At 50.6% G+C, this 14,892-nt stretch overlaps 6 protein-coding genes across 6 annotated transcripts; 3 read left to right on the forward strand and 3 right to left on the reverse strand.

The window, feature by feature from the left end:
• Positions 1–1,453: 1,453 nt before the first annotated feature.
• On the reverse strand, positions 1,454–4,689 carry CC77DRAFT_980510 (Di-copper centre-containing protein). Its single transcript, XM_018536061.1, has 4 exons — positions 4,155–4,689; positions 3,669–4,100; positions 3,111–3,619; positions 1,454–2,833 (listed from the first exon to the last, which is right to left on the reverse strand). Exons 1-4 carry the CDS (start codon positions 4,364–4,366, stop codon positions 1,626–1,628), a joined length of 2,361 nt encoding a protein of 786 aa, XP_018390770.1. The 5' UTR covers positions 4,367–4,689; the 3' UTR covers positions 1,454–1,625.
• Positions 4,690–5,362: 673 nt separating this feature from the next.
• Positions 5,363–6,504, forward strand: CC77DRAFT_317310 (hypothetical protein). Its single transcript, XM_018531220.1, has 5 exons — positions 5,363–5,750; positions 5,812–5,929; positions 5,981–6,050; positions 6,106–6,125; positions 6,200–6,504. The coding sequence occupies exons 1-5, from the start codon at positions 5,510–5,512 to the stop codon at positions 6,396–6,398; spliced, it is 648 nt and encodes a 215-aa protein (XP_018390771.1). The 5' UTR covers positions 5,363–5,509; the 3' UTR covers positions 6,399–6,504.
• A 1,232-nt stretch (positions 6,505–7,736) lies between these two features.
• Positions 7,737–8,870, reverse strand: CC77DRAFT_317326 (hypothetical protein). Its single transcript, XM_018531221.1, has 3 exons — positions 8,346–8,870; positions 7,847–8,296; positions 7,737–7,792 (listed from the first exon to the last, which is right to left on the reverse strand). Exons 1-3 carry the CDS (start codon positions 8,605–8,607, stop codon positions 7,770–7,772), a joined length of 735 nt encoding a protein of 244 aa, XP_018390772.1. The 5' UTR covers positions 8,608–8,870; the 3' UTR covers positions 7,737–7,769.
• Positions 8,871–11,075: 2,205 nt separating this feature from the next.
• On the forward strand, positions 11,076–13,082 carry CC77DRAFT_317379 (cytochrome P450). Its single transcript, XM_018531222.1, has 4 exons — positions 11,076–11,223; positions 11,285–12,369; positions 12,424–12,705; positions 12,761–13,082. Exons 1-4 carry the CDS (start codon positions 11,202–11,204, stop codon positions 12,803–12,805), a joined length of 1,434 nt encoding a protein of 477 aa, XP_018390773.1. The 5' UTR covers positions 11,076–11,201; the 3' UTR covers positions 12,806–13,082.
• Positions 12,840–13,503, reverse strand: CC77DRAFT_1090903 (hypothetical protein; the record flags this gene model as incomplete). The annotated part of the gene is made up of 2 exons (XM_018529542.1): positions 12,840–13,368; positions 13,418–13,503. 2 exons carry the CDS (start codon positions 13,501–13,503, stop codon positions 13,092–13,094), a joined length of 363 nt encoding a protein of 120 aa, XP_018390774.1. The 3' UTR covers positions 12,840–13,091.
• A 350-nt stretch (positions 13,504–13,853) lies between these two features.
• CC77DRAFT_1027908 (hypothetical protein) lies at positions 13,854–14,639 on the forward strand (the record flags this gene model as incomplete). Its single annotated transcript, XM_018526403.1, has 3 exons — positions 13,854–14,034; positions 14,087–14,291; positions 14,348–14,639. The coding sequence occupies 3 exons, from the start codon at positions 13,854–13,856 to the stop codon at positions 14,637–14,639; spliced, it is 678 nt and encodes a 225-aa protein (XP_018390775.1).
• Between the last annotated feature and the right edge of the window lie 253 nt (positions 14,640–14,892).

Genomic DNA, 14,892 nt, shown 5'->3' on the forward strand with positions numbered 1-14,892 from the left:
AGGGTAGAGCGTGCTTTCGATGGTACCTGCAAACTCTGCGATCAGCAAGGCCATCGCGCTGTCGACTGCAAGTCTCGCCGCATTGTCGACTGGTCCGGTGTGCCTGAGATGGATGCCTCGGCTGCCTGGATTGCTCTGATCGATGCTGCCAAAGAGAAGGACCTCGACGCCTTCCGCATCTGCTTGAGGGCTTACGCTCGCGCTACCATGGATGAGTTCAACCTTGCCGCCGTCGAACAGGCTCTCCGCGAGGATGACCTCGCAATCTTTCTTATCGCCAAGCAGCAGGAGATCGCCCCTAACATGACTATCGTCGACCTTATCGGTAACCCAGACTGCAAGTTTGTTTTGTCCGTCCAGCTCTCTGCGAAGCCTCGTCGCGCCAAGATGGCTCAAGGCTGGCCTGAGAGTCCTACTGAGAATCTGGAGCGCCTCACCTCCTGCGGCTACGTTCAGGATTGCGGTGTCCCGCTATGCGGTAACTGCGGTGAGCTTGGTCACGTTCGCAAGTACTGCAAGCAAGAGCAGGCTGAGCGCGAGAACACCGTGCCCGAGGCTCAGTGCGTCTACTGCCAGGAAGTTGGCCACCGTGCTCGTGACTGCCCCAAGGAGCGTGTCAACCCTTACGCCTGCAAGAACTGTAAGCAGGAAGGTCATAACTCCAAGGAGTGTCCTGAGCCTCGCTCTGCTGAGGGCGTCGAATGCCGCAAGTGCAACGAGACTGGTCACTTTTCCAAGGATGTAAGTATCGTGGGGCTGCAAATCACTCTAGCACATACTAACAGCTGACAGTGTCCCAACGTTGCCGCTCGTGCTTGCCGCAACTGCGATTCCACTGAGCACATGGCCAAGGACTGCGACCAGCCTAAGAACCCGGAAAAGACTCTTTGCCGCAACTGCGAAAAGACGGGTCACTTCTCCCGCGACTGTCCTGAACCCAAGGACTGGTCTAAGGTCAAGTGTAATAACTGTAACGAGATGGGCCACACCATCAAGGTATGTTCGATATCATTAAATGTGCAAGTGCGACAAGCTAACCTGAGCAGCGCTGCAAGCAGCCTATTGCTGAGGATGGAGGTGATGCAGGTGGTGGCTCGGGTGCGGGTGCGGGTGATGGCGATGCTGCTGCTGCCGCTGGAGGTGAGGCTTCATGGGGAGGTGACACTGGCGGCGGTGGCTGGTAGATACCTTTGACGACTTCTAACAAGAGACTACGGTCTAAATGGCCAGCAAAAGATCCATACCAACACGACACGCCTTGATAGTCGTCTGACTGCGTGGTAGCTGCGGCTGCCCAGTTTTATCTGACTACAAAATACCAAAGATGCTTTCTGTTTAGCCAAGTCCGCTCTGTTCTGTAGTGACTAACAAAAGCTGTTACAGTCAGCTATTGTTTTACTGAACTCTACTGCACGTCCTTGACGTGCTTTAAAGGCATAATACATCTTGAATTCTGCAAGTATATTACTAGGAGGTGCAGCAAGTGTTTGTAGAGTACCTTCTGTACTGTCGGATAATCCAGAAAGCACGAGGTTCTTAGTACACAAATCTATCGAGCACGCCACCCTTGTCTTCATTGGCGCGGCTTCTGTAGTTTACTTCGGTGAGTACTCCTACATGGATACTTAAAGCCGCGCATCCGCCCCTAACGACACCTCATGCATTCTTGCGATGGCTTTTTGACTTTCTACAGCCCCTTGCTCCCACTCCGGATAACGTTCATCATACCACTTCGATACGCCTTTCTTCACGTTGCCCTCGATACCTTCCCAGTCTCTCTTTTCTTCGCTCGAGATGGCTTCTGCAAGCGCCAATGCGTCTAAGATAGCGGCGTTGGCTCCGTTACCTCCCACGATAGGCTCTGCATGAATTGCATCGCCCATTAAACATACTCCATTCCTCGCAAACAGATCCTGCAAATCCGACAGTGGTGTAGATGTTGTTCGCATCAGCCAATGCAGTATCCTGTCCCCGCGCATCTTCTTCGCATCGAATATGTCCGAGAAGGGAGATTCCAGACTTCTCAGCTCACCAATCTCTTGAAAGAGCTCATCGGGTGTCTTCTGCGCGTCCTCGTTCGGCCTATTAGGACGATGCAGTGCATCCTCGTCGCTACGCACAGGACGCGAGTATATCCAGCTGAGACTTACCTCTTCACTCGTCGTCTTATTAACACTGACATTAAGCATCACATCCCCAGCTTTTACTTCCCAAACATTCATTTCCCTTGGCCTCGCCACGTCGCGGAACATGTTGTCAAATTCCTCCCTCTCCATTCTCCTTTTCCCATTGAAAACGACATACGGAAGGACGTTCAGATGTGATAAAGCTGGGAGTAGAAGTTTCCGTAGGTCGGAATGTACACCATCTGCGCCTATAACAAGTTTCCCACTAGACCACGATTCGCCATTACTGAAACGTATCCTAGGTCCTTTTTGAGTCCTCTGAACACCTTGAAGACTGTGTTTCCAACGTATGTCGAGACCTTCACGAAGCAGGTGTTCGAGCTTCGCTCTATTGGCGCGAAATGATGATGTTGTTGCGTATAGACCTCCATGGCTGGGTAAATCTACTTGCTCTCCGATTGTTCCAGCCCCGCCATCTTCGGCATCAACAGCGACGCGTTTCTTGAACGCAACATCATCAAGATTCAGAACTTCCAGAAGGGGCTGGTAGGCAGTCGAGTGAAGAGTGATGGCGTAATTGAAGCGTGGGTTTGAGCTTGACTTTTCGTAGATAATGGTTGGGATGCCGCGATGGAGGAGGCTGCGGCTCAGCGTTAGACCGGCGATGCCAGCGCCGATTATGGGAATTGGCTGCAGCATCTGCTTCGCTTAATTGTTGTGGGAAGACGATGATGAGATTGATTGAGAGGTTGTCATAGAGTCGATAGTAGTATCACGATGGCTAGTGGTGATCGGACCAATTAGCGGGCCGTGGAGTGTGGGTACGTGTTAGTTCGCGGCTCTATGGGTCTTTGCGCGTTGCCTGCTGCGTATTACCGTCATCAACAGCTAGGCGTAAAAGTGAACATTCAAATGTGCATTTCTATGTACTGTATTCGAGGTAGCGTATATACAATGTCTCAATGTACTACAGGTAGATGTAACAGAATGGCTCTCCATCCAGCGAACCTAGCAGATCTCCGATCGGCCTGTCTGGCATGTTGAGGAAATTCGTGCTGATGACGTCCTGCAACGTAGTATTCCTACTTGGTGGGTTGTTGAGGATAGTAATGGTACCAGCTACTGTCTTTGCCTGATTGAGATGCAACGCCTGCCACATCCACCACACACGATCTAACATGGCATGGTGCAGGAAGAACACAGGGTCGTTCGTGCTGCTGAAGAAATCGGCGGCATCACCACCAACTTTCACGTGTCCAGCGGTATGTGTACCTAGAAATCCGTCGGAAAAACGTCCCTGAAGCTCGTTCTGGAACGTGTATACGCTCTGAGAAGCCTCGCCGAGTGTCATGTTATAGAGGTTGGTGAAGGTGTAGTCTTCCGTAGTGGGAATGAAATCGCGTCGAGCGCATCTTGGGTTCCACTCGAATGGGTCCGTTACGGCAGCGTATCCTTCCATAGCAGGGAGGACAGGACCGAGGTTGAGTTGCAGACTGACCGCTATTAGATGGATGATTCAAAACTTGAGAATACCCGACTTACTTCTTGAAAGGACCACTCTTTATACATCCGCCTCCATTTCCTGATGGCAAGAGGATCGAGCCACCACCGCTAACACTGCCATTGTGCTTAAGGAAAGCGCCATCACCACCCATACTAGTCTCGGAACCATCGAAAAGGGGAGATTTGCTCAAATCGTTTTGGTAACTAAACCAGTTCCAGTACGGCTGGTAACCCGTGTAGCCACATTCATCCCGCAGAGCCTTCTCATAGCCGTACACGAAGTACCTGTGCCAGCTCAAGAAATTGCCCGTTCCGTGGATCGACGTTGTCTGGTTGATATGTTGAGCAACGAAATCGTCGTATCGTGTTTTTGCACCGGATACAAGTCCTGCAGGTGTTTTTGATGGCGATGAAATCATACATTTCACAGCTTTGATGTAGGACTTTCGTTCCTTCTTACTCAATAAGTTCCTGTGGCAGAAGTTAGCTTCTTATCTTCTCGGGTAATCTGCTGAAATCACTTACCAATCTCGACGGACATGTGCGTTGGAGAGAGAGCAGCTCCTCTTCGCAAGTGTACTGTTTGCCTCAGCTTGCTTCAGTGCCTCCATGGCCTGATTCTGAAGATCTGTAAGCAAATCATCTCGAGGTATTACCGCGGCAGACAAAGCAACGCTGGTCAAAGCCAGCGCAATGGCAGAGATTCCACAAAATCTCATGTTATCTAGGAATCTCATCAAGAGAAGTAAGGCGCTACGTTAGGACAGAGCGACGACAGCTGCGCGCCAACAGTCCGATATATGCGCCTACGATACGATTTGGCCCCATATCAAAATTGTACACACATGCAGCGACTAGGCTTGCAAGGTTCGCTAACTTGAATCCGAGGTGGTCGCGGAGGCGAAAGATGCTCTCTGCAGTCTTCCGCATCGGAGTTACTGAATTAGGGCTTCATTTAAGGCAACCGACGTGGTTTCTGCATTGTCCCAGATGTTTATGCAGTAGCGTCGCATAAGTCCAAGATACGAGAGTCGAGATTCGTCTAATCGGTTGCAAATGCTGAATCGTAAAGACCCGATGGGATGGCTTGACCGGGTCGAGGTCGAGAAACCGATGAGCACGCTGCAGCCACGCAGGAACGGCAGATTCCTTCATGCAGGTTAAATGAAGAGCTCGCAAAACTGTGTCTTACGACCACGACGGTCGATCTCCATTATGCTGCTTTGGGTAAAGCAAACGAAAGACGTCAGCTACTACTACTACTACTACTACTACCACTTTCTTCGCGGAAGTCTCGATGGTGTTCCGTGAGACGGGACGCTGTGGAGCCAGCACCAGCACCTGGGCAGGGTTCACAGGCGCTAGTCACTAGATCCAACACGGCCCACGGAAGATTGCCGACCGAGGAAGCAAGAGAATTGACTCTCAGAATCAATGCTGACATGTACGAAGGCATGCGTACAGAACCAGTGTATAGCCCTACTCGAGTAAGGTTTGAGAAGACCGGCATACTGGGTCTTTTGGCTTTGAGTCTCCGCAGTCTGTACGAGCCGCCGAACACGAAAGAATGGGCGTGGCGAAGGTGATGGCAGCCTCGGGCTTGTAACAAACATGGGAATCCAATGGAATGCCGTTATCTACATCGCTGTGGGCGGCGTGTTTGTGTTGCGCAAGCTAGCAATGGATGATCACTCAACACGTGAGTATGTGTAAGTTCCCAAGAAGACATATCCTCGTATCCCTAAGAGACCTCGATGCAGACAGGTTGGTGAAATGACAAAGTTGATATGTTTCATCGTCCAGAGCCGCCATGGCCTTGGACACCATCCGATCTTGCAGCCAGCAACCAGGCCGTCTATTAGCAAACCAGTATTCTAGCGATGATTGCTTTGACACCACTGGAAAATATCTATTACGCTTTTTCTCTTAAGGTTGAGCAAGAACAACGCCTGGTTCAGGTACACATTATGGGCAATGATAACCTTCGACATGGCATTCACCCTGTTCACATTCTTCAGTTTGACGTTCCAGTATTCACCTGTATCCGGTACCTGGAGTACTACCATCAATGCCAGATGCTACTCGTTGGTTTCTTTGTCAGTACTGCATTAGCGAGCACAGGTAAATCCAACCATACCTAGGTATCCAGCGAAGAATGCTCAATCATATTAACATCAACAAGCTTGCAACACGTTCACCGATGTGGCATTCGCCACCATATCTTTACCGGTCATACGAAACCCGCAGATGCCTCGAACAACACGTTTGAACTTCATGGCGCTGCTGAGCGTAACCTGGCTGTGCGTACTTTTACTATATTTTCGAGTCTCTAATCACTCATAAGACTACAGTGCAGCTACCATAGTCATTACAAACGCTTATTACCAGTTCGGCTCTACAACAATGACCAATTTACGCTTTGTAAGCTCATTACAACAATCATCAACTCCTCAAGCTGACTATGTCTATTGATCAGAGAATGAACATTCTGAGCTCGTAAGTGATCCCCTTGAAAGTTTCTCTCTTACACAATGATGCACTGTCAGTTAGCACTGACCTCCTTCGTTCAGCATGCAAATACACGTGGGGACTATTGCAACCTCCGGACCCGCCCTCAAATCACTATTGAGGAGGAACGCGAGATCGTTCAAAACCAGCCAGTACGATGGTCTCGAACGACACGTGTTTGGAAGTGCAGGAGAGTATGCTAAGCGTCGCAAAATCCTTCTGAAAACGAACGATACATCGACAGAAACTGAAAATCTCTAGACATCAGCTAGAAGTAGTGTATGAGAAAGCGTGATTGAGAAGTGCACGTTTCCCGACCAGGGCAAGAAGAATGTGGTTTACAGCATCACTGAGGAGCGAATTGGAAGCGTGGACAACACTGTCGACGATAAGGAGCTGCAGGACATCAGGTGCACTACAGAATACGCTGTAGGTCACACGGAAATGAAGGCCCAGAGTGAACATTGGTGCGATGGGTTCGATGGATGTGATACGACAAAGGTTCAAACAGGAATCATACCGCCAAAATGAGCAGAATATATTTACGCCAAATCATCCGCACGGAAGCCCTTTTTCCGTGCATGCCAATGAGGCGTTTCTTTTTCCGAGAACCACACAATGGATAGAGTTCAAGCCAAGACTATACAAAACCCTAAGAAAAACCTCCGATGTACTCTAGCCGCCGTCAAACCAGACTTGTGCCACACCAACCACACCCGCTTTGCCAAGAGAAATACCCGCTGCCACAGCCACCAAAGTAGCACGAACCACTCCTCGATCGAGCAGCCATCCAATCAGGAGGGCTGCATTGTTTTCAGGTATCTTGGGCAAAGAAAGGGCTTACAGGACTGGGCGAGTGGTTCACGTCATGTATTGGAGCAAGGCTTTCTTGAGATCGAGTCGAAAAAGAACCGTAAGAGACATGAAGGCTTGTGAAGAGGCCGGTAGTATTTATTGGTAGCTCATACGCCGTGCGGTTGGCAAATGAGGGCTGTCAGTATCTTAAGCTTGTTGAACTGGACGTGATAGCGCAAACAGCCTTGCGCGCCTTACTGCGGCATATACGGCGAGCTTCGCATGTTGGCTGACATGTCGTGCCACGATGTTATCGGTCGATCTAGTACGTGTCGTAAGACTTAGTCCACGTAAGCGTGTTGTGTTGGTGGAATAGCAGTTGTGATCACCTGGACTATATCACGTCTTGTTGACTTCTCGCGCGTTGACTCGCGTACTGTACCGTGAACTATTTCACGAGGAATCACGAAAGTACCAGAACAGAAAAGATAGAAGAAGTCTTTTAGAATTAGGGCAAGGTCTATACTAAGTCGGTGTACACTATGATGGCCCAATGCTGACAGCCTCGAACGCCCATGACCATGCCAATGTCCGTTTAGAAGAATTGAAACCTAGCAAAGCCGTACGAACCATGGGAAAGAAAGGGTATCGTAAGTTTAGAAGACGAAATGAAAAGTGGCAAGAAAAGAAACACATGCCCTGCTGCACACTGTCTAGATGTCTCTGGGACAAATATAGACGCGCGCGACTAATCCAACTATGGAAGGACTAAAGAAGGCATGAGGGGTAGAAGCGTTCGTAATTGACTCGAAACGAGCGTCGCAAGCTAGGCGCCTACTACTTTGGACCATAGACCCAATCTGCGAGATGTTAGTGGACCACTACAGCAGTCTAAGGGTTTCATATACACTTACATTGCGCAGCGTATTTGACCTCCCAAGAAGCTGGCATGCCCTTGCAAGTAGCAGGCTTGTTACCACCAGCAGTCTCGACACGGTAGACAGTGTCGATTCCTCCTTGAGTGATACCAGCCTTGTGCTGGAGATACAGCCACTGAACAGCAGGTAGGCCATTCTTGCCTGGGCATGCGTGTGCTGGTGCATCGACATTGCCTATCTTGGCCACTTGGGTCATGGGGAAGGGTGCGCTCAACTTGTCGAAAGCGAATGTTGGCGTGTTTGTTCCTGACACATCGGCGAAGAAGTGATGACCGGCGATATGTTCGTAGCCCTGCGACCTGAGGCTCATGTCAACAACTTGAGGTGCCCATTCGCTCAGCGAGAGTGCAAGAGGCGAAATGGAGCCAATCTTCCATTTGGCCATCTTGTCGTCGTTGAGCTTCGTGCCGATATCGTATAGGGTAGCTAGATGGCTGTTAGAGATGCCTTACTGTCGAGCTCATAATGTTCTTACCGTATGCACCAGTGGTACCAGGAGTCACGCTGTCGTCGGGCGTACTACATGTGTAGTTTTGTGTGCCGATACCGAGGACAACGTACTTCAGGTCTAGGCCGAGAGTGTCTGGGCTAGTAAGAGTACTCTGGGGAAAGAGTTTGGAGAGGCTCTTGAGGTTCCGCGCGGGAGTGTATGTTTGTGGCTTGCCAGGCAATGGTAGAGCAGCTGCAGTGGCAGTTGCGACACAGAGAAGGGCCGCAGTGACTGTGGAGAACAGCATGGTGACTGATAGCGTGTAGCTTTGCGAAAAGCGAACGCTGTTGATGATACGTTCTGTAAAGATGATTTGGGTTTGCTGAATTCGGGTTGTTCTCGTGGAAATAGTGCGCTGCAAGTCGGGTGGCGGCAGTATAAAAATCTTGCGAGGATGATCTGTGCAACGCAGGTAGACCCTGAACAATGGTGAAAGTGAATGAGTATTTGGAAAGACTGGTGTTATCAGAATAAGGACGTCGTCGTTTCGCTTCGCTAGTGCTGGTGTTAAGAACTCGAAGCTGATATCACCGTTACACTCCTTCTTAGACCAGGCGGCTCGACAGACTTATACCTTCATCTGTAACCTTCGCGCTTGGCCGTTAGACAGGCGGCCTACATGGGCATGCATGCGCCGCCATGTGTGGGTGTACGTCAACACGGGCCTTCATCTTGACCAGATTTCCTACTATTATCCTTGAAGCGATATGCACGCCAAATTGGTGAGACCTGGAGGTGGCTTTAGCGTCTCAGGGTAGTCCTCTTTCCGCATGTCACCTTGCCGCTCTCGGCAAGTTGGGTAAAAGGCTTGTGTCTGCTGTAAGCGCTGATACGTGCAATCTTGCGATCAAAGACAGGGATTTTGAGAGCGATACGATGGGCTTTGCTTCCCTTGTAGTGAGCCGCATTCCAGTGGCGCTGTCCACTCTTCGTGTTGAGCCTCCATTCGCGCTCCCGAGCCTTTTGAACGTTGGTTTTTTGTTACATCGCCTCCACATCCATCGCAATGTCTGACAGCGAGGCATCTATTCTGCCTTAGGGAGGCGGCACAGTTGACCTGACACTCTCAGTGGTCGTCCAACGAAGGATTTTTTAGTTTCAGCATCAGGCCCTCCAGACGAACACCAAACGTCGGCAGAAGTGCACCCAATTTTGGGAATTGGGTTTGCGCTTGCTTGAACGGGAGGTTGGTTAGAAGGCTGGGGTCTCCCTGGTATTCACCCGTTGCCTGTGCGCTGCAGACGCCATGCATCGGACGGCTGGTAAATGACCTGATCTGGCTGAGCAAAGTCAGTAAATGACCCGATAGTAGCATGCACGAACTATCGAAAGCCCCGCTTCAAGCCCAAATGTTGGTTAATTAACTGGGTACTCGACAGAGATTAACGGAAAATGCGGCAACTGTGAGTTCTGGAATGTGTAGGCATTCACTGGTAGCCTTGGGAGAGAAATGCGGCGAAAGTCTTGTCGGCGTCTCAGGGAGTCTGCATCCGCGGTGGCACCGATGCTACGTACGGCTGCGGTTAGGCGACTGTGAAGCTTGCCATGCTGCGAACTTGAGCATGATGCCTGTTCCGCACAAAGACTGATATCTATCATCAGGCATAAATTACATGGTTGGTTTAAACGAGGGGTGGCACTCATCAGCCAGTCCCTTCGCGTTAGTCTTCGATACCAATATGAGCGCACGGCAAGGCGTTCGCGAAAGCTGCAATCCGGTAAGAAACGTACTGAAGACATTGACTAGCAAACCCAGAACCAGGTTACCCACGAGCCGCAAAATGCGCTCTAATCGTCTGACAGAGCTTTGGTATCGCCTCATTGGCAATGAAAGAGGGGTAATGTTGGCTTATTAGCTTTCTGCAAGTCTGTCGAAGTGGCGACATTAGCCTCCTTTCTTTTTGGATCCACAGTAAGCTCGTGACACACCCGTCTATCTAGCGAGCAAACTCGTGGTGCATTGCGGGACGACGTTGCATACGCCATTCGCGAGTAAGTCGGTTGTTTCGTTTAGACATGTGAACGACAGGTCGGCCGAAGGATCTTTCACAGTAACAAGTGTTTCGAAACCCATGAAGTTCACAGAGTGAGCTGTGTCAGAGCTCAAGCGAAGGTTTCAGCGATGATCCCGCACAACGTGCGACACTTCCCCAGTTCATGAACGTCGCTCGAACACTGCCAGGAGTTACCCTTCATTTAGGTGAGGATACGCGTGTGCGCGGGATGTTGGGCTCCTGTCAGCATCCTGAAGTGCTTTTCAAACTCTTGACAGCTCCTGCATTGGCTGCATGGTGGCAGTCGAGACTGTGACACCTACCGCAACAGTATATGTCTCCCGCTCTACATCCGTTCAGTTGGGTTTGCTTCTGGCCGGGCCGGCGTGAGTTGATACTTGAGATGTCGGCGCATGCTGAGGGCGCATCCAATGCGGAAGCGGTGCGCCAACCTGCAGCTCGTGTTCTTCGATTCTCCTCTCTCCCAAGATTTTTCGGAGATATCGAATCCATATCAGAGTGATTAGAAGGACACATCGGAGTATCATCGACGTGAGGACTCTAGGTCTGGGTCTGGACATGGCAAAGTATAATGACCGAAAGAGGAAAGGCTAAAGCGGGGTGCCTTACTTCATAAGCCAAGGACTACCCTTTCGTCACGATAACGCGACATCCGAATAGCTATGCTTGCTATCGCGATGCAGTAGCACAGAATAAGAGCATTCGACACAGGAAGTTAAGCTTTGTAGCTTGGTCCAGATTTTGCAATGGCAGACAAAGGCGGTCGTGATGCCCTGGGCTTCCAGTTATCGTCATCGTTACCCAGTCGCGTGCATCCAGTTGCAGCATGTGTATTATGCATCTCAGCCGTAAGTGCCCTGTCAGTATGCGAAGTGGCTCCCTTCGATGCTAATCCATCAACAAAGCTAGCGTTCGCATACGCGTTCTACAACGCGTTCCTCCATCCGCTACGCCACTACCCCGGTCCGCTGCTTTGGCGATCCTTCCGCATTCCCTATGTTATCTCGACGCACCGTGGCGAAATTCACAAGCGGTTTACTGAGTTTCACACCAAGTATGGGCCAGTTGTACGTGTAGCCCCTAACGAACTTTCCTATGCCGACAGTCGTGCATTGAAAGAGATCTATGTCACACGCCCGGGCCATCTACCCTTCGAACGTAACCGTACCTCATTCAAGAAGATGTCACCAACCGAACCTAACTCAATCGTGAACTGGCATGAGGAAGACCATACGAGGTACAGACGTGCTTTTGCAAATTCCTTCTCAGAGAAAAGCTTGAAAGAACAGGCACCAGTCATTGAAAGCTATGTTGATCTCTTCATGGAACAAGTGAAAAAGAGAAAGGCTGTCGATCTTGAGAAGTGGTTGAACTACCTGACTTTTGATATCTCTGGAGACTTCACCTATGGCGAGTCTTGGGATTGTGTTGCAAACGGCAAAGCGCATCCCTGGGTCGATATTGCCCAGGACTTTGGCAAAGGGCTTGCCTTGATCGGCTCGATCAACCATTACCCTCCTATCGATAAACTACTCCGACACATCATCCCTAAACGCATCTTGCAAAGGAGTATGGACCATCGTAAGCTGAGTATGGAACAAGCTCAGAAGAGAATAGCACTGAATGTAGAGCGGCCGGACTGGGTAACTCCGACGAAGAAGTATAGTGATCAGAAGGATCACTTCACAGATGCTGAGTGGGGAATCAACTTACTCGTAATTGCGTTTGCTGGGAGCGAAACAACAGCGAGTGCTCTGACTGCGATCGTAAGAATGTTGTTGCAGCACAGAGGTGTCTTGCATCGACTCACAGCAGAGATCAGGGATAATTTCCAGAATGAGAGCGACATGACGGTAGCATCGACAAGCAACTTGCCTTATCTAAACGCGGTCATCAATGAGGGCATGCGACTTGGCCCTCCCAACGCCATCGGAGTACCTCGCATTGCTCCCAAAGGCGGAGATACTGTGTGCGACCAATGGGTTCCTGAAGGCGTAAGAGATTCATGCTCCCATACTACCTCATCCTAACTAAACTCTTCTGAATAGACCTACGTGACCTACAATCAATACTCCGCCTATAGACAACCGTACAACTTCCGCAACCCAAACTCCTTTATACCAGAGAGATTCCTACATCCAAAGCCAGAACATGACAACATGGCTGCGTTTGCGCCTTTTATGGTGGGTAGACATAGTTGCATAGGTGCCAAGGTTGCTTATAACGAGATGCGACTGATACTTGCGAGATTGTTGTGGAGTTTCAATATCAGGTTAAAGGATGATCTGGATAGGTGGGATTGGGGAGAGCAGTGCACATATTTACTTTGGGTATGATCTATCGTATGATCGGATCCTGCGGTAACAAATGCTAACGGCGATGTAGGATAAAAAGCCATTGGAGGTCACCTTGGAACATGCTTCCAAATGAACACGTAAGGCTATCAGTAGTCAGTCAGCATGCAGGATAGGACGGTGGAATCAATCGTTTCAAGTGTTTGTTTTCGGGCAGTATAGTGATTTGATCTCAGACTGCGTTGTTTGTAGTGTCCCACCATATTCATGATTGAATTCTCCATCTGTCAAACAAGCCTGAATTTGGCAAAGTCCTGCAGCGAGAACCTCACATCTGGTGTTAGATACTGGTGTTGCACAATCATACTATGACCGTTGCTTGGGTGAGCGTGCATGAGCATAATACATGAGCCTGGCGACGTTTATGCAACGGCCTTGCGCGCCTCAACGGCCTTCTCATACGCCTTGAGGTCGACATTGCCGGCATTCCAGACAGTGACGGCCTGTACAAAGACGCCCTGCTCCTTCCTGCGCTCGACATAGCCGATGACGTTGAGCCATGTGCCGATGTCTACGTCGAGATGCTTGATGCGCTCCAGTACGTGTTGGACATCGAGGTTCGCGATGACGGGCGGGCTGGATGTCGGGTAGTTGTGCTTAAGGCGCAGTGTTGCGGTCTCAGTGACGTAGTCATCGATGCTGCGATACAGTCAGTCTCTGCGACGTGATCGGGAACGACTCGGTGCACCAGCCCAGAAAGCGGACTTTGTTGCCCTGCGCGCATGCAGGCAGGTCACCCAGCAGCACCAAATTCGAGGCAACGGGACCAGACATGGTGGTGAAGGCGCCGCAGAAGACGGTGGAAACCGGAGCCGAGATGCACGTGCCATGGTTAGCGCGGACGACATCATACCCTCGTGCATCCAGGCCCGATTCATGACCAGCCAGGCACCCTTCAGTCACTCCAACGCCGCCGCTCCAACAACACGAACCTCTGCGAACTCTCCTCACCTGCCATAACTCGGAAACCCCCCCGAATTCCTACAAAGTACGTGCGAACTACGCACCGCCCCCCGCAGCCCCGCCAACCCACACTCTGATAGGCTTCGAGTCAGCTGCATCGGCTTGCGATAGCGTCAAGCGAACCAAGGTTGCTAACTGAAGACCTCCAGAACTACTTCAACATGAGCGGCTGGGGCCTGGGCTGGTTTGGCGGTGGCCAGGCGAAGAAGGAGGCGCCAAAGAAGGCCATCCTCCAGCTTCGAGGCCAACTTGAGATGCTGAACAAGCGGGAGAAGCACCTGCAAAATCAGATGGATGAGCAAGATGCGCTGGCGCGAAAATACGTTTCTACCAACAAGCAAGGCAAGTTCGCATGCATCCCGCTTTCTGCTGTTGTCGCTGACGCCTGCCATAGCTGCCAAGTCGGCGTTACGGCGAAAGAAGCAGTTCGAGCACTCACTCGAGCAGACCAGTTCACAGATCATGACGCTAGAAAGGGAGATCTACTCCATCGAGACGGCCAATATCAACAAGGAGACGCTGGATGCCATGAAGAATGCAGGAAACGCCATGAAGCAGATACACTCCGGCCTGACCATCGACAAGGTCGACAATGTCATGTACGCTTTTTGCACAAGACAAGCCTCACCGAATAGTTTGCTAATCATGTGGGCAGGGAGGACCTCCGCGAGCAACACGCAATCGGCGAAGAGATTAGCGAAGCCATCACCTCGGGCGTCACCTCCAACGGCATCGACGAAGACGAACTGGACGAGGAACTCGCAGAGCTACAACAAGAAAAGCTCGACGAGCAAATGCTCAACACTGGCAACGTGCCCATCCACGATGCCCCATCGTCACAGAAGCTACCACAGGCACCAAGTACCAACCCCAAGGCACCACAGCGGGTTGAAGAGGACGACGAAGAGGAGGAGTTGCGGAAGCTACAGGCTGAGATGGCCATGTAAGCGGCTGTGCCAGCTCAACCTATTGCTATCAAATGAGCATAGCGAATCCGAGTGGCGGGGTTTTCAGGCGTACGGCGACATCAGCAGAAGCGGCATCTTGGGCTTAAGCTTCTTCTTTTCTATATATAATCGCAGCATTTGGGCTTTGGATTTGTGTCGAGGCACCTACTCTACCTACGAGATACGCAGGCAATACCAGACTCTTTACCGTTTGGCCTTTTTTTTTTGCGTATAAAGCTTCATTATTTCATCA

This window comes from Alternaria alternata (assembly GCF_001642055.1).
Source record: "Alternaria alternata strain SRC1lrK2f unplaced genomic scaffold CC77scaffold_2, whole genome shotgun sequence".
NCBI lineage: Eukaryota > Fungi > Ascomycota > Dothideomycetes > Pleosporales > Pleosporaceae > Alternaria > Alternaria alternata.